Below are 19171 nucleotides of genomic sequence, written 5' to 3' on the forward strand. Positions count from 1 at the left end.
GTAATAATCTGTTGTGATGCACCTTCTGTTAGAATTGTGATGTAGCTGATGACTGAATTTCATTTGTCACCCTCATAGCTCATACTACACAGTTCACCAAGCCAGGGTGGCACTACTTGAGGACAGTTGGACACTTGAATAATGGAGGCAGTTATGTGGCATTGACAGACAGCCAAGGAAACCTCACCATCATTATTGAAACCATGGTAACTATTCTAGCTTGCATTCTCGTTAAGATGTGAGAGGCTTGATGTGTAGATGTTCCGGAAGTGGTAGCGTATTTAAGTGATTTATGTAAGAAGATTAAACGGTAGCAAAATAATGCTAGATCATCTATCACATTTCCTTTATCAGTAAGTAAAGTTTCAGATGTATTTATTTTGTGTTTTATTTTTAATTAAATTTGTTTCATGAGTGTCCTGTTTTGCTTGTTTTTTCAGACACATGACCACTCTGTCTGCATCAGGCCCCCACTGCCTCCTTTCAGCGTTTCTGCTCAGAATGCGACTTTTAAACTTCAGGGATCATTTGTAAGTAGTGTCTTACACTGTCTGTATATGGGAGCAGGTAGGTCTAAACAAGTGATCATAGTTTATAGTACCGTGGTTCGAAGAAATTTGGTATATACAAATTTACACACACAAAAAATGGAAAACAGCATTTAATAAATATAATTAAATACAGAAGACCAGCAACTGAGAAAAATGTAAAGTTGAAAGAAAAAGAAAAAAATATAGCCTGTCAAAAATAGCCAAAGAAAATTAGATGGACCAAGGATGAAGCTGATTCTAATTCCTTTTGCACAACAAATGTTTATAAAAAAAATTCTAAAAGATATTGGGGTCCAATGGGACTAATTTCTGAATTGTTAGGGGACTGAGGGGGAACCATTAACTAACGCAGCCTAGTGACACTTTCAGATATTTCTGTACTTAATCCTACTGTTTCCTCTCAGATTCTAATATAACCTATTCATATTTTCTTTATTAGTTTCAAAATCATGCTACTTACAAGCTACAGAAAGATATCATCTTAAAGCTTACATGGTTGTCAGCAAAACTGCAGTGTTTGACTACTGTCCAGTACTGCTTAAGTGATATTAATTGTTGTTCAGAAAGTAATAATTTATATTGTTACAGTGTTCTTATTTTTCTAAATATCTAAACAGCCAAGTAACGCAGGCATAGGTACTTGGCCTCATATGAAAGCTCACAGATGAATGAGTGGTTACTTAAATATTGTAAGTTGTTTACAAATTATTACAGAACTAATATTTACTGTGTTTATTATGACTTAAAAAATCCAGCTTAAGACCTAGAATCTAATGAGCAGTACCATTATAAAGATTTGTTTGTGCAGAGGTTTCCCATTTATGTTTATTTAGTAACTCTTAACATTTTGGAGATATGAACATTTGTTTGAAATGCGAGGCAATAACTTGATTTTGTCAGAAAGCTTTGGAAGCAATCACTGGGAGTTGAGTACAAACTTTTAGAATTCCATTAGAGTGAATGAGTTAACAAATTATGAGAAGCTGGAAACCTTGCTGAACAGTGCAAGAGGGTGGATCTGATTCTTGTTTATAGTAATGGATGTAAGACAAAGGTAGGAAACTGCTATTCTGTCAGTGTGTCCTTGGTTGTTGTGAGACCCATGGCATCACTGCTGAAGAAGAACCTTTTTGTCTGTCTGGAGGCCACTGGGGATACAGACTGCAAGGCAACATGACTCCATAACAGGAAGATCACCAGACAAACCTGTTACAATCTTTTTGATTGGGCAACCGTAATGTTAGGTCAGAAGGGGGCTAAAAACCTGGCCATAAGCTACTGTTAAACTGGAAAGAGTTGACATGGGTCCTAGAGTGTGTTTGTGGCTAAAACAGACATTGGCTGGTTATTAGGATACCAAGGGCCAGAATAAATGGAGTCCATTCAGATGAAAGGATGTTGATTAGTAGGAGCGTAAGGTTTATTTGTGGGGCTTGTATTTTTTGATGTCTATATGAATGACACAAAAAAAAAATCTGGAAAGAAAAATGTTCCTTTTTGCTGTTGATGCTCAAGAAGGTATAGAAAAGAGTGGAAAAGCTAAATGAATTGCATAAATACAGCAGCTTACATTTAATGCTGAAATGTAAAACAAAAATAACTGTGAACAAAAAAAAACTTGAATAGAGATATGCAGTTTGGGGAAAGCAGCAACAACAGTTGACAAATAACTCTTGGTTCAATCACATTGTGTGAGCTAAGGATAAACAGCATGAAGGCATATTAACAAACATACACAGAAAGAGACTTCACCAACAAGAAATGTCGTCCTTTTTTGTAGACAGTTGGTGAGGCCCCATTCAGAGTTTTGATGCATTTCTGGAAACCTCTAGACATCGAGAAGAGGCAGCACAAAGGAGGTTAACAAAAATGGTGAATGGTATACACAAAAAGCCACAGAGGAAAATGGTACAGGAGATTAAAATACATAGCCTAGAAGAAGGGAGACAGAAGAGACATGAGAGAAGACTTTTACAGATTTCAAAGGAATATGTAAAGTCCAACTTTCCCTTTAGAAGATGGAATGCGAGTGGCTTGGAAGAGACATTAGAGAATACTGTTTCACAGCAAGGCAGCTGGAAAATTGAAAATGACTCTACAGAAGGGGAAAGACTTCCCTTAAGTGCTTGTGACTAATACATTGCTGTTTAGGTTGTATAACTAGATATGTAGAAGGTTCGATGCTTAACTTAGGAAGTGTGTGTGTGTGTGTGTGTGTGTGTGTGTGTGTGTGTGTGTGTGTGTGTGTGTGTGTGTGTGTGTGTGTGTGTGTGTGCAATGCTTGGTCCTGTAACCATATCCCCTGAAAAGAATACATTTCAAGGTTTGGAGTAGGCATAATGGTTAAGGTTTGTACCTCAGACGCAAGGTACAGGGTTTTGCTCTCATCATAGAGGGAAATTAATTATTAAAATGGCCCAGGGGAGCTAGCCTAGTACTTAACTATGAACCGATGAACCTATGGAAGCTGGTAGGAATCAATACATACGGAGATTCAGGCATGTATGGTGTAGGCATATGACAGTTCTTAAGAGGAGCAAGGCAAAAAAGAATTGTGACGTTTGTTTAATATGATCTGCTGCTTATCCAGTATGTAGGGGAACAGGCAGACTGTGTGGGCCAAACTTTCCCGTCTGTCATGTCTGTTACAGTTATGAATTTTCTCTGGTTGGTTGAATGGTTTTCACACCTTACATGTTGAGTCTGGCTTTTAGGGGATTATGGTGCTGAGCTGTTAACAAGCTGCTTCCTGTAGCCTAGGGTAGAGAGTTTGATTCCTTCTGCCTTTATTTGCCTACTGTGCAACTCTGGCCAAGTCACTTAACCAGACAGTGCTACTGGATCGCCACTGAAAATGGGACAGTTGTGTACAGTGGTCTTGACTAGCCAACAAATTAATTTTAAAAAATGTCTAAAATTGACACAGTGCCTCCTTTCTCCTTTTTAGCCAGCATCCCTGCATACTAATGAGCCTTTGTCATGCCTGTATGCTCTAGTAGTTCTCTACAGACAGAAAGTTTTTCATGACTTTTTCCCTTATGTATATCTGTTTCTTGGTTTTCTCCCCATCCCCAGTAGCCTGTATGGTCTGCAATTAAATATACCATGTATTTGCCTGAGCTTACTGGTCACACTGTGTTTTAGGAATCCTCACTAGAAACCCTGGAGAAGTTAAGTGACTCTTGTAGCTCTGACATAATTGACCTCCCTTGTGCTTCCAAAAGGTATAATGTCTGCATCTTCACCAAATGTCCTTGGACTGTCAGACTATACATTTGGCACTCAGTCATCCATCCTTCAGTACTGTCTCTCTGTCCTGATGGAAACCATAAATACTTTTCCTTTTCCCCCATTAGCCGTTTTCCTTATTTCTACGTTATTCAGTTTACATTTTCATTATTCACATCCCAGCATTTTGTGCACTGTATTTTTCATAAGTTCATCACCAGGTAATGTACTTCTTTATAGTTTTGCATTTGCTTTTTTTTTTTACCATCCACCCATCTGTTTTTTTTTTCTTTCTTTTGTATCTGGATAATGTACCCCCTCCTCCATAAAGGTCTTATTTATCCATGTTACTTGGCTTGGGTGTGCTCTCGGACTCCATCTTGTACTTCTCTGTTATGGTATGCAGTGGAACAACCAGTTAAAAGACTGAGCATCTTTATGTGCAGGAGTCTGTGGCAGGCCATGACATCCTGCTTACATTCATGGCTCTCGGCTTACATGAACTGTATATTCCGAGAAAGGCTCATAGCACAGGCTGTATACATTAATCTGTTAAACTGGCAAGTTCCTCCCACCAGGCTACATATTTCATGATCACCTTTCAGGTTAAGTAACTTATTAAAGGTTGCATGGCATGTGAGTGGATACTGGTTAACTCAAACCTAAGACTACAGGATGATTAATCTGGCGGCATCCCTCTCACAGCTCACTGCTTGCAGTGACCATTGCATAGTTGTACCCTCAACCATGCAAATGCAACATCATTATACTATTTAAAACCGTTGTACACTGATGCTATCTCTACCCAAGTCTCAAAACTCTTAAGACTAGGCATCAGTGTAAACCCCTTATTACACCTAGTCCACATACCTCCATATCAACACCAACATCAGCAAACCACTTCCAATTATGGTAGGCATAATTCAGCTACTGTGGTAACATCATAGTTATTGGTGACTCAGTTGTTAGGCACACAGATTCCACACTCACAAGATTCGACATGGACTGAGTGACTGCTGTCACCCAGGAGCTTTCACCTAAAATGGCGCCTAGACACAAGGTAAAGATAATTAGGTTAGCAATTGGCTAAGTTGCTGGTATTCCAGGGTGATCCAGTATACATCAGCCTGGGATGAAATGATCAACCATCCAACTTACTTTGCAAAATGTGGTCTACATATTCTGTTCAAGGGTTTCCACATGCTGACCAAAGCTCTTGCTCTTCCCATTTTGCCTTTTTTAGGCCAAGTTCATCAACTAAACATCCCAACCTGATGAATGTCTCCATTCCAAACTGCTTCTAATCAATGTTATGCATTTGGAACATGCTCATATATGCCTTGTTAGGGAGACCCTTCTGTTCCTGGGTTTTATGCCTACCACACCTTCAGACTCGCCAGGAAAGGTGGCTGAGTGTCTGCGCACAGGAGGAAAAATATCCCTTCAAAATGGATACTCGGAGCACCCCCTCCCCTCACCATGAGCTAACTGAATTATAATTTACCTCAGGGAAGTGTTATTTCCAAGTCATAGCTTGCTGTCAATCAATCTCCATGGTTCCAGATGACCACAAGAAATTCCTGGCAGTCATAGAGGATATCACAGTAAGAAACAGCTTTAGTCTTTTGTGATTTCAACAATCCATCCATTGATTTGGATCTTCAACAGTTCTAATGTTGAGTATGCTCAACTTTTCCTGGACTGAGTAAATAAAAATGTCCTGGAGTAGCTTGCCCTCAAACTAACAATGGGTGTAAACTTTATTAACTTACAACTCATAAGCTTGGCCTTTGTCTCTTCCTGTGACATGCTGAGTCCTTCATTATAAAAGTCTAACCATAATCTGATGACTTTTACCCTCTAAATTTTCTCTTTCTCTGTCACAAACACTTCCTTTTAAAAACTTCAAAAAGCCAACCTCATACAACTGTATGATAATCTCTAAATGTATCCATGTTAACCCCTCTCAGTAGGCTGCAGTTATGTAGCCAGTTACACAAATTATCTGTATGCCCTTTTTTAGATAAATGTATTGACCTTTGCAGTCCCTTCCAAAACCAGATTTGGTTAAATTAAAAAAAATAAACTGTTTTGGTGGTCTGCCAACATAAACTGCATAAGAGAAGGAAGAAGCTCTTTAAACTGCCTCATAGGGCTAGAACCCCACAGCATCAAAATAGTATTAAAAACTTTACTAGGAAACGTAAAGCAACTATAAAGACCAGTAAAGTATCATGTGACTTAAGACCAGGAACAAAAGCAAAGGACAAATATCAACCTCCTTCAGTTACATCAGAAAACTAAGAAATGGCTCTTATTGTTGCTGCAAGTTTCTCCATAATCAAGTCCTCCCACTCTAACCCAGAAGGCATTGCGAGCATAGGTTTATAGGCATACACTAGGCTAACACCCACCAGGGCCTATATAAACCTAGCCATGCAACCCAACCAAACTGTGTCCCTCTGTGTCATGGGTTTTTATTAGGAGGTAGTATGCTAGTTAGGAAGTTTCTAGAGGTGATGTAGTTGGGTAAGTTAGTTTGGGCATTACTGTCTGCCTCTATCAGAGACATAGGGACCAGATCTGGAGTGAATTTCCAATTTCCCATGTATTGGTCAAGGTTCTACTTAATGGGGCTAGGGATGAACTCTGCTTCACATGAATGGGGAGATGTCCTTCATGGATGCATCTGCAGTCAGAACAAATGGGTTGTCCTGTCGTCAGGCAGCCCTTCGGTCGGCCGGATTCCAAAGTCTGGGTCCGGCTTCGGCTGATGTCGCACTTCACCCGACGTCATCTCTGCTGGTCTTCGGGTATAAAGGCATCAGCCGGCGCCATTTTCCTCAGTCTTTCTTGCTGCGTGGCCCAGCAGAAGCTGTTCGCAAGTGCTGGTCGGTCAGATCCAGAGATTACTACTACCGAATACTACTTCGAAGACTTCTAAAAAGCTAAGTACCCCGTTGGGGACTCTTTCTTGCCTCAGCCGATGTCAGAAAAAGTCAATAACTGTTTAACTTGTGGGAAACAAATACCTCATAAAGATTTCCACTCTTACTGTCTGCCTTCCTTAGGCCCAGACCACGACGTAGCAGCCTGTTCGGCCTGTGCTTCCTTCAACCGACGAACGCTTAGGCGTCGGTCGGAGTTTGCTGAACAGTTTTTCGGCTCAGATTTTGCGTACATTATGCCGTCGGATCCTCCGACTACCCAAATTGTTAAAAAACGCAAAGAAAAGACCGACACTCGCGGTCCGCGGTTTCGGCCGAAACCACGGTTAAGCAAGCCGCGAGTGTCTCGGTTTCGGCCGAAACCGAGCAAACCGGTCAATCTTCAGCCGAATCCATGACTACTACTGAGGCTCCTGCTACCTTAGTTGAATCGGCCTCAGAAATTTTGCCTACAACTGTGGTTCCTAGTGATTTATCAGACACCATCCCTTTGGATGTCTCTACCCCAGCACGTGGTGCTGCTAGGCCTCCTGCAGCCATCTCTATTAAGGCCTTTGCCAGGGCTAAAGCAGCCAAATCTGCTAAAACAGTGCCTGTTAAGCCCCCTTCACACAGGCCCACTTCAAGTTCACAAATGCTTACTCTGGCAGAAGATTTAATATCCCTAATTAGGGGATCCCAATCTCACCCAGACAGGGCCTCTCAGCCCCCAGAAAAGAGACCTAGAGCAGAGCCCCCTGAGCCAGTGTCCTCTGATGATTCTGCGGATGACTCAGACATTACAGACCAGCCAGAGGCTCCTTTTTCTACTTATGAAGATTCCGATGCTGAAGAATCCATTCCAGCTGCCTCTCCACCAGAGGAATTTTCCTTTGGGGAAACCTTACATGCCATGAGAGAACAATTCCAATGGCAGGGACAAGATTTCTCAGATTCAAGAAAAGGCTTAGGACTTTTCTGCACTTACCACAACATAGGCCCTTAGCTATACCTCCTGTACTGCCTGTTGTGGATGATGCTTTTAATGATGTTTGCACTGCTCCTGATTCTTTACCTCCAGCCCCTGCCAAACCAGATAGATTTTACAGGGTGCCAGACACTCATCACCACCTATTCAAGGCCCCACTTGCAGATCCCGAAACTATATCCCAGGGGCCTAAGGCAGTAGCCTCGACCACAGCAAAAAACCCTATTCCTTCTGAAAGGGAATCCAGGTCCTTAGAGATGGGGGAAAAAAGTTTACACCTCTGCTACTCTCTCAGCTAGAGCTCTAAACTGTCAGTTTCATATGATCCAATACCAAGAGTTTATGCTTGATCAGTTAACTAAAAAACTGTCCTCTGATGAATCCTTAGATAAGAAATATGTATTAGAAATGGTGAATAACATCCAACAGGTTAGTAACCATTCCTTAAAATGTGGCTATGATGCACTGGAGGCTTCATTTAGATCAGCCATGACTGGCACAGTGATAAGAAGGCATGCATGGCTGAAAGAACAGGTCTTACCGGATCATGATAAAGCAAAGCTGTTAGATGCTCCTATGGATAAGGCCAGTCTATTTGGTACACCTGCCCAGCAAGTAATAAAGAAAGTGGAAGAAAAGGCAAAATCTGTACAAACAGTTAAAGATTTCTTACAGGTTCAGCCCCCAAGGTTTAGCAGGAACTGGCCTGCCAAAAATTGGTCCTTTCCAGACTCCACAAAATCCCAAAGGGGCAGGAATAGACGCTCTAGAGGCAGAAATCAATCCAGAGGAGGTGCCTACAAAGGACGACAGTGGCAAGGCAATAACCGAGGCACAGACACAACCACTGCCACTGCAACAGGACAATCACAGTGACTTGGCTCTGACACCGCCTACCAGAGAGCAAATAGCAGCACCTTTAGGAGGAAAGTTAGCCTTATTTTCGAAAAATTGGCACTATATCACAAAAGACAAGTGGATTTTGCAAACCATAGACCAAGGCTACGGTTCCACTTCCACACCTTACCAGTAAAAAGAGGAATGCCAAACCTACCTCCAAATCAAAAATAGAAACTCTACAGCAGATAGCGAAATTAACAAAGATGAGAGCTGTGGAAAGAGTACCAATAACAGAACAGGGCAAAGGATTCTACCCCAGACTCTTCCTAGTACCAAGAAAAGAAAAGTTGGAGACCTATTCTCGACCTGTCCGTCTTAAACACATACATCATTGTCCCAAAATTCAAAATGCTGACCCTACAGCAACTTCTTCCCATGCTGGGCAAGGAGTGTTGGCTGGTAACTCTAGATCTCAAGGAGGCATACCTGCACGTCCCCATTCGACCAAATTGCAGAAGATACCTCAGATTTCTTGCAGGATCAGAGCATTATCAATTCTCAGCATTGCCCTTTGGCTTATCTACTGCGCCCAGAGTATTCACAAAATGCCTGGCATCAGTAATCGCTCACTGCAGACTACAGGAATCCAAATTTATCCATACCTGGACGACTGCCTGTTACAAGCGGACAACAAAAGCAAGCTGACAACAGATTTACAAAGGGTCATTTACTTGCTACAAGCCCTGGGATACACAGTCAATTTACAAATGTCAAGGCTGATACCATCCCAAACAAGAACATTCTTGGGCGCGGAATTGGACACAGTAAAACAGATGGCATTCCTAACTGCAGAAAAACAAAAAGAACTTCCTCTTTACTTCTTGGCATTAACAAAGCAGAACAAACTAACAGCAAGAAAAGTTCTGCAGGCCTTGGGCTTCATGGCATCATGCATAATCTTGGTCCCACATGCCAGACTGCATATGAGAAAGCTACAGTGGTACCTAAATAATTTATGGTCTCAGCACAGGCACAGCTTAGAAACAGAAATCCCACTAATCCCATGCCTAAGACAGGGGTTCCTATGGTGGGCTCAAGCATGCCAGTCAAACCCAGGCTTACCCTTCCACAACTTTCGAGCAAGCCAAACCATCACAACGGACGCCTCAGACCTAGGATGGGGGGCGCACATGCTGGACAAATGCATACAAGGATTGTGGACCCAAGACCAGCTGCACCTGCACATAAACCAAAAAGAAATGCTGGCAGTAAAACTGGCAATCCAAAAATTCAGACCATTCCTCAAAGAAGGCCATTTGATGATAAGGACAGACAACACCACAGTCATGTGGTACATCAACAAACAGGGAGGCACTCATTCATACCCCCTATGCAGAATGACTTTGGAACTTTGGAATCTGGCTCTCAGCTACAACATCCAGTTACAGGCAATATTTGTGCCGGGAAAAGAGAACACCCTAGCAGACATGTTAAGCAGAACCACCTCGGATGCTCACGAATGGATGCTACACCCGGACATCTTCAAGGCCATCACAAAGAAATGGGGATGCCACAAATAGATCTATTCGCATCCCCACTCAATCACCAGCTCATAAAATTCTGCACAAGGACATTCCACCCACTTGCATGGAAGGTGGACTCTCTATCCTTCAGCTGGAAAGGCCTGACAGCATATGCATTTCCACCTCTTCCCTTGATGCACAAGGTACTACTGAAAATCAAAGAGGAACGTCCAAGGATAATCCTGATAGCTCCGAATTGGCCAAGACAACACAGGTACCCATTGCTGAGGAGCATGTCTCGGGAGAGAATGTGGTCAATACCCCTGATGCCTTTGATGTTAACTCAGAACAACTACAACATCATGCATCCAAACCTAAAAACCTTGCAACTGACTGCCTGGAACATCACATAGCAGCAACTAACCCAGACCTTTCCCAAAGGGTTAAAGACATTATCCTTGAAGCCCGCAGACCTTCAACAAGAAGGAACTATGCAGGAAAATGGAAAAGGTTTGTCATTTGGAGTACTGAAAGAGGAAAAGATGTGTCGAACATAGATATTGCTAACATTCTGGAGTACTTGGCAGAGCTTCTACATACAGGCCTGTCCTATTCCTCCATCAAGATACATGTATCAGCTATTTCAGCAGAATACAGCTTCGATCCACCTGTCTTTTCGCATCCTCTGCTCAGGCAGTTCCTCAGAGGGATCAAGAATGTAAAACCTCCTAGGAAACCACCATTACCAGCATGGGACTTGAACTTTGTGCTAGAAAAGTTGACACTCCCTCCGTTTGAACCAGCAGCAACAGCAGATCTGCAACACCTGTCATGGAAAACTGCTTTCCTGCTGGCAATTACCTCAGCAAGGAGGGTTTCGGAACTACAGGCCTTAATGGCAGTGCAACCCTTCCTAATCTTCCATCAAGATAGGGTGTCCATGAGAACTAATCCTACATTTATGCCTAAGGTGGTATCCAGAGTGTCTTTAAACCAGGCAATCCACCTACCTACCTTCTTTCCCAATCCACAGAACAGGGGGGAAAGACTGCTCCATACCTTGGATGTACATAGGCAGTTACGCTACTACCTGGACAGAACCAAAAGTAACAGAAAAACTGACCAGCTTTTAGTAGCCTATGCAACAGGAAGGGAAGGAAAAGCAATTTCCAAACAGACGATCTCCAAATGGATAGGAAATTGCATAAGATTCTGTTACTCCTACCATGGAAAACCAATTCCACAGAACATAAGACCTCATTCTACAAGGGCTACAGCCACTACCACAGCTTTCTTACGAGGAGTGGCAACCAAGGACATTATTGAGGCGGCTACTTGGACCTCCGTGCATACATTTGCCAAGCACTATAATTTACCTCTATACTCTAGATCCCGAGCAGGGTTTGCCACTGCTGTACTGCAAGGGATCCTAACTACACCATAATTTTTCTTCCTCCACCCCTAGTTTGGCTATGGTATTCTACCCATTTGTTATGACTGCAGATGCATCCATGAAGGACATAGTACAGTTTTGTACCTACCATAAATGTAGATGTCGAACTGGATAGCATCTGCAGTCAGGATTACCCACCCTCCTACCCCTCTGTGGTACTCCTAGGGTATTTACTCTCCGAATAACTAGCTGGGGAGTCTCTTATGGTGTATTTGTTTGTATATATGTACATACATGCTTATTTTTTGTGTTTGCCTTCTACTTTTTTGGAAACATTGGCATTTATCCAAAAATTAACCTTCCAAGAGGGCAACTGGCATCTGGGGCAAGAAACACTGAGGAAAATGGCGTCGGCTGATGCCTTTATACCCGAAGACCAGCAGAGATGACGTCGGGTGAAGTGCGACATCAGCCGAAGCCGGACCCAGACTTTGGAATCCGGCCGACCGAAGGGCTGCCTGACGACAGGACAACCCATTTGTTATGACTGCAGATGCTATCCAGTTCGGACATCTACATTTATGGTAGGTACAAAACTGTACTTTTGTTCCAGAGCAAGGGATTCTCTGAGACATATCCTTCTTGCCAACATGTTTTTTTATGTTGAAAGCAAAATTTAAATCCTTGGATCTAGTGGTTCTGATGCATATGTGCAAAAGGCCCCAAAGAGCTGGATCTGAGGATGCCTTGTATGCCAGGCTTAGATCATCTTTCAGTAACCTATGGAAGACCGAGTATAGAGATAGGGCTTTAAGGCGGTCCTTATAAGGCAATGTTTTATACCCTGAATTCTGCTGGTAACACACCTTTGTGTGCATTCCAACTGTTGAGTATGTCTGGCCACGTACATGCTGAAGGAGGCATCATTTTCAGTGATGGGTCTGATAAGAGCCAAATAAAGTGGCAATATGTCTTTGGACGTGGATGGATGACATGGAATGATTTTCTTACTTCTTTTGCTAAATGTTGGTCAAAGGCCAGGTTACTGTCTGCATATGTTCCCAGAACCCTGACTTATAGGGTCAACTCTTAGGGTTGTCTTACTGATGGAGTAATAACCCGGGTGGTAGTTTTCCCAAAATACACTTTAATGCATTTCTTGCCATTGAGTTTTAATTCATGACTTTGACACCACTCATTTGTCTGTATTAGACCCTCTTCTAAGATGTTTGTGTCATGGGGGAGTCTGTGAGAGGTCCCGATTTGCAGTTATCTGCAAACTTGATCAGCTGAAGGCCATTGACATTAGCCTTTACCTCCGTGAAGTAGGTAGACGCCATATAGGAACTTCTAAGCCCGGAGCTCTGAGACACCCTTCTGGTGACCAGTCTCTTAGAGGAGGTGGTCTCACCAATCCTGACTTCCTGGGTCCTGTCTTTGAGCCAGATGGCAGTCCAGTGACTGATATAGGGATTTATGCCCAGTTCTGTGAGTTTGTCAACTATACCCGAGTGGGGTATTTTATTGAACACCTTAGCCAGGTCCAGGTAGGCAGTATATACCTCCCCCCATTTCCTTGGTAACCTTCTCACTGATGAAGATGGGTTCAGCATCAAAACTGGTTTAATGACCTTGTTCCTGTATTATGGAGTGGAATAATGAAGGATTTGCATCATCTTACTTCCAGTTTGTTTTTGCCTAAATGTGCAGAGCTCTTTATTGTTTACCTGCTTGTTCTGGACTTGTACACATCTTTTGATATGGTTCTCAAATTATGCAACTTTTTAGGTGTGTAAAGTATGACTTGCCCAAAGGTTTTCTCTTCTGGAATGTGGACACCCTATAGAGTGATGGGGTATGTTCATAGTGGTGGGATGGGTAGGGAACAATTTGGGCTAAAAGTGTCATTGCAGGGAGAGACAGAAAAAAATAGTCCATGTGTCTTGCAGGCTTTGACAGATTCCTTTCTGGAATATTACAAAATTTTAATCAGAAAAACACAGTGGCACCTTTTTGGTTCTTGGCAGGGAATAGTGGTCGCTAACAGTCAGAGGACAGCATACCCAAGTAGTGAATGTAAAACTATATTTAAAAAAATAGAGATGGAAATGCACAATTTACTGTAATAAATAATCTGTGCAATACAGTACAGACTTTTTTAGATAAAATTCCAGTCAGGTGATGGAGCTTAGTAAATAGTTTAAAACAGATGCTATGTGGCTGCTAAAAAAAACACACACAATAAAATCATTTTCTTTCACTTTTTTACCTCCAAATGGTGAAATATTGTAAACAGATAGGTATTAAATGGTGATAAGAAAAAAATCAGTAGTTAATTGCACATCTACATAAATATCAGTATAATAAATGACTGTTATTCTGACAACATAAATGTATCAGTGGTTTTAAATACTTTAAAAATATTATTTAAACTGATGTGTTCATTCAAACCAGTTAACTTGTTGAAATGCATCCTACGCTCCCATTCAAATTCATTGGTCTCAGTGAACACATTAGTTTAATCAGCAATTTAAAACTAAAAAATGACCTAATATAGTTAGGCACACTGAAGATATCCTACTAATGGAATTGGCTGGCAAAACCCTACAAAACTACAATAAAAGCTACTGTTCAACTTCACCTCTATTTTAACTGGATGTTCTTCAGTAGGGTCCTAGTTAATCCAACTAAAACCAATGCCATACTGTTTGGCACTAAACAAAAGCTTGTCAGTCTCCCTCTTCTGCTGCCCCTTGACAGTAACGGGGACTTTATTTCTAATACCGCTGAACAGTTGTACCATGGATTAGTATGCAAACAGAATTATGAGTAAAACCCCTATTTGAGTTAACACAATGGTATAAGAAAACATCCATCATACCCCTCATCTTCTCTGTCGCTGTACCCCTCATCTTCCTGACATCAGCAGAGTAAGAAGACCATTCTTTATTGGATATGTCCAAAGTTCTGAAAGTTGGGCTTTGTGTGTGGACATTCACCTTTGGCTGAATTTCCATTTATACTGAATGTTATGGCAGTAGTTTTCTCTGTATTTGAACATGTACTGCAATGGTGAGTTTAACACATATCAGTAATTTTACTAGTTTCTCTAAATGAGTGACAAGAATATTTGTTTTTTCACAACAGCACCATCATTTTTTACATGTACTTTTATTTTCCTTTTGAAATGGTGTTTGAATTTTTTGTAAAACTCACGTCTTATTTTTCCAGAACACATTTCAGTCTAGGAGAAGCACTGTTGAATACAACTGGAGCTAAGAGATGACTCTTACGATCTCATTCATTTGTTTGAGGAACAATGCAGTGCCCCAGATCATGAGTGGAGGCTCATTCTGGAGGTGCTCTTACCATTCCACACACCTCTGGGTGGAGTGTACCAGGAATGGACCTCTTTTGTCTGTCATAACAATGTATAACTCTGAGATCTAGATGATGGCACAGGATGCCTTCTTGAGACATTGGGAATGAGTATATGCTGTACATGTTTATTTCAGTACCTATTACCTATTCCTAAAAATTTCTTAGAAGATAGAAATGAAAGGGTTCATATAATTTTGATAGCTCCTCAATAACCAAATCATGCCCTTTTTTTTCCTTCTGGAAAGTACAGTCCATTCCCTGCAACTGCAGTTCAGGACAGATCTGTTTTTGCAACAACAAAAAACAAAAGGAGATCATTTTATAGAACCCTGGACAGCCCTTATCTCAAAACTTGAAGTCTGCTGTTCTGACTTCTAGTAAGGCTTCTTTTTTTTTTTTTTTTAACATTATCCATATTTTTCAAGTGGCTACAATGCCAATATCCCAAAAATTCTATTTGTCCAAATGGAAGAGATTTTCCTTCTGGTCTTCCCCAGGTAGATTTACCTAAAATTCTTAATTGTTGATCTTATTTGTTTAACTTGGTAATTTATTTTTGATCTGTTAGTGTATCGGTCTGTCCTTTTAGCTTGGCTATCCTGGGGTTCAAGTTTGGCTTCTTTTAACTATTAAGCTTTTTTCTTACGGAAGTTCTTTGCCTGAAGCCTTCTGTAAGAGTTGAGTTTTGTGTTAAAAAATGACCCAAGATTCCCTCTGCACTATTATTTTTGGTAATTTTGGTTAGCTCATGTTTAATGTGAAAGGTGTCTGTTGCAAGCTTTGAGGTGTTTTTCATCTTGTTCTGTATTTTGTAATACTGAATTGGTGTTATTTGACATCCCTGATTTCACATCTAAATTCATGTCTGACTTTATACTTATCAGAAAATCTAGCTTCTTTTTGCCCTTATCCTCAAAGTTTGGATGAACAAGTATTTCACATTATTGATCTTGACCAACAGGATTACGCTTAACAGACCCAACATGCAGATGTAGGAACAATTAGGGTAAGCACTAGTTCACTTACAGGTTGCAGCAATTCTTTAGGGTGTGGGAGAAAACTAGAACACCATCAGAAACCTGGGCACAGGAGAAACCTTCATTTTAGAAAGCAGATCATCCCTAAATTCATTGTCGACTTTACAGGATTTTGTTGTGCATCATTTGGCAAGTTTATTTAAAGATCTATTGGAGCTAATACTTCAAGGGGGAATATCTGCCTCTGCATTCTTTCTGGATATGTTTCTGTGGGAGATGTTTGAGAGGCAGTGACTTGGGACCTCTGTATTAACGTTCATTAGGCATTGTAAACTGCATTACTTTTCTAAGGCAAAGGTATATTTTGTTACAGCAGTTGTCCAAGGAAAAGTGAATGGAGTGTCCACCTTACTTGCATGTTTAGCTTTGTATTCTACCTATATTCTGCCAATTACCAAAGATGTAAAAGTGAAGGAAGGGGCATAGTACAGTATATGATGAGCTCCATGTCTTAAAGATTACTGAATTTGTCTGTCGTCTTCGAGTTCCTTTTTTATGTTATTAATTCTTGTTAGTGTGAGTTTCATACCACAGGTATGTTCTGATGCTGATATACAGTGTTGCAGCAGGATGGCTTGCTTGTTATGATGAGGTCATAATACAGAATAACAAGCCTGATCAGAGGTCAAAGCTGGCAACAGAAATGGCTGAAAGGAAGTTATGCAACTTTAGGAAGCATCTTTACAATACACATGGTAACAGACTGATGTTATGAATATATGGTTGATGTGCAGTATATTAAGAGGGGAACCTTCTGATCTTCTTAGTGTTTCACTGTTACAGTCATCACACTTGGGTTATCTGCCTGCAGGTATCCCTCAGTCGGCCCGAATGCCAGAGACTTAGTATTTCTGCATCAGTTGCTGTCACTCCAGGACTAACTTCAGGTCATCAGGGGTATAAAAACAGACAGCCGACGCCATTGCATCAGTCTTTCTTGCCGAGGAGCTCGAAGCAGAAGCAGTTTGTATGAGTGAAAGTCGGCCTCTACCTGAGTTTTTGTTTCCGAATTGAATCATCCTGAAGTCTTCTAAAGCTAAGTACCCTGTTGGGGATCCTTTTTTCTTGCTCTAACCAATGTCAAAAAAGTTAACAATTGTCTCTCCTGTGGAAAGCTAATACACACCATGATTTCCATTCTTACTGCATCACCTGTTTAGACCCAGACCACGATGTACCTCACTGTCGTTTTTGTGCTTTGTTCAACGCTCGAACTGTTTGTCGTCGGGCCCTTATTGTTGCTAAATACTTTTGCTCTCTATCTCCGTATTCCAAAATGGCTTCTGTAAGCCATCCAACTACTGATCTTCCGAAAAAAACATAAGGATAAAGACAGAGACAGACCGCACAGGTCCAAGACTGCTGATGATGCTTCCATTAAGCTAGTCGCCAGTTTGTCTGTACTCAGTGAGTTGCTTTCGCAGCCCCTGATGCCTGCTTCGATGGATTCGCTGGCCGCTACTGAGACCCGTTCGGAGTCCAGTATGCAGCAAGTCTCTTTTTTGACTATGGAACCTGTGAATGTCTCTACCTTGGATGGGTGGGGTGCCGCTGTGAAGGCACTGGCTTCCGAGGAATTTATTCGCACTACTGATATTTGACACAAACTGACTTCTTTCGTGTCTTCAGTTCTGACTAAAGATACCGAGTTTCTAAGGCCAAGAGTATGAGCTACGCCTAAAAAACAGACAACCCAAACTCAAGCACCTGCCTCCTTGCCACAACATCAAATGCTTAAAGTGGCAGAAGACCTGATTATGCTGATTAGAGGAAGCCAGCTGTCCCCTGCTAAGAGAAAGAGGCAAGTCCCCAGCAGCTCTAACAAAGCAAGAGTCCGACGACTCTGAGGTTTCTGAATATGAAGACATGCCTGTATCTGCTTATGAGGATTCAGATGCAGAGAAATCCATTCTATCTGCTTCCCCTCCAGAGGACTTTTCTTTTGGTGAAACCCTGCATACTTTGAGAGCATTTCCACTGGGAATGCCAAGACCATCCTCAGTCCAAAAAGAGACTCAGAGAATTTTTAGATGTGCCACAATATAGACCTTTAGCCATACCGCCAGTTCTGGATGTTGTGGATCATGTCTTTATGGAATCCAGTCTTACTCCTGATACTTTATCCCCTGCTCCAAGGAAGCCAGACAGGTACTACAGAGTCCTTGACTCTCTCAAATTTCTTTTCAAAAATCCTACTGCTGACCCAGAGGTCATTTCACAGGAGCCTAAAGGTATAAAAGCAACTACAGCTAGGAATCCCACCCCTTCGGACAGGGATTCCTGAGCTTTAGACAGATGGGGTAAAAAAGTATACACCTCTGCAACTCTCGCCATTAGGACATTGAATTGCCAGTTTCACATGCTGAAATACCAGCAACATATTATGAACTCGTTAAGCAAAAATTAGCTACCTTTGCAGACTGTGCAGAAAATAGAGTTACAAGAGCTTATGCATTCTGCATGCCAGGTCAGCAAGCATACTTTGCAATGTGGCTTTGACGCCCTAGAAGTGTCTTGCAGGGCAGCAGTCACTGGTTATGTACTGAGAAGGCATGCTTGGCTTAAGGAACAGTCCTTGCCAGACCATGTCAAATCAAAATTGCTAGACGGTCCTTTGAATAAGGACAATCTGTTTGGCACCAAAGCAGAAGAGGTTCTAAAACAGATGGAAGAAAATGCTAAATCTATGCAGACAGTCAAATATTTTTTACAAGTGCAGCCTCCTAGATTCAGTAGGCATTGCCCCTCGAAACATTGGTCCTTACCAACCCCCTCAAAGCCATCTCAAACTAGACCCAGGGGAAACAGACCCCCAGGATTACATTCTCAGGGTATGCAGAGATCTAAGCAATGGAGTGCCTCCACTTCAAAAACAGGGAGTGCTAAGCCACCGCCTTTCAGAAAGAATTCACAATGACTTCTCAACTCCACTCCTCACCTCTGCTCAACTGCTTGTGCCCCTAGGAGGAAAACTTGCTCATGATGCAAAAAACTGGACCTCCATCACGAAAGACCGATGGGTCCTCAACATTGTATCCCAGGGGTATAGATTTTACTTCCAATCACTGCCAACCCCAAAATGGTTCCCAGACCTTCCTCCAAACCAGTGGGCAGAAGCACAAAACCAAGTTCAATCCCTGCTCTCCATAAGGGCAGTTCAGCCTCTTCCTGAAGAACAGATAGGTCAAGGGCTCTATTCCAGACTTTTCCTGGTACCTAGAAAAGATAGTACTTGGTGCCCAATCCTAGATATTTCCATTCTGAACACCTTCCTGGTAGTACCAAAATTCAAAATGCTCACCC

At 41.7% G+C, this 19171-nt stretch overlaps 1 protein-coding gene across 1 annotated transcript in view; it reads left to right on the forward strand.

The window, feature by feature from the left end:
* The window catches only part of LOC122804310 (galactocerebrosidase-like), a 553356-nt gene that overhangs the window by 271619 nt on the left and 262566 nt on the right, over positions 1 to 19171 (forward strand). The window contains exons 10-11 of the mRNA XM_044074101.1: positions 79 to 206; positions 441 to 530. Coding sequence (XP_043930036.1) covers positions 79 to 206; positions 441 to 530 — 218 coding nt within the window. The remainder of the gene's footprint in view (positions 1 to 78; positions 207 to 440; positions 531 to 19171) is intronic.

The sequence above is a fragment of the Protopterus annectens genome, chromosome 6.part0 (genome assembly GCF_019279795.1).
Source record: "Protopterus annectens isolate FY-2018-M chromosome 6.part0, PAN1.0, whole genome shotgun sequence".
NCBI classification, from domain to species: domain Eukaryota; kingdom Metazoa; phylum Chordata; order Ceratodontiformes; family Protopteridae; genus Protopterus; species Protopterus annectens.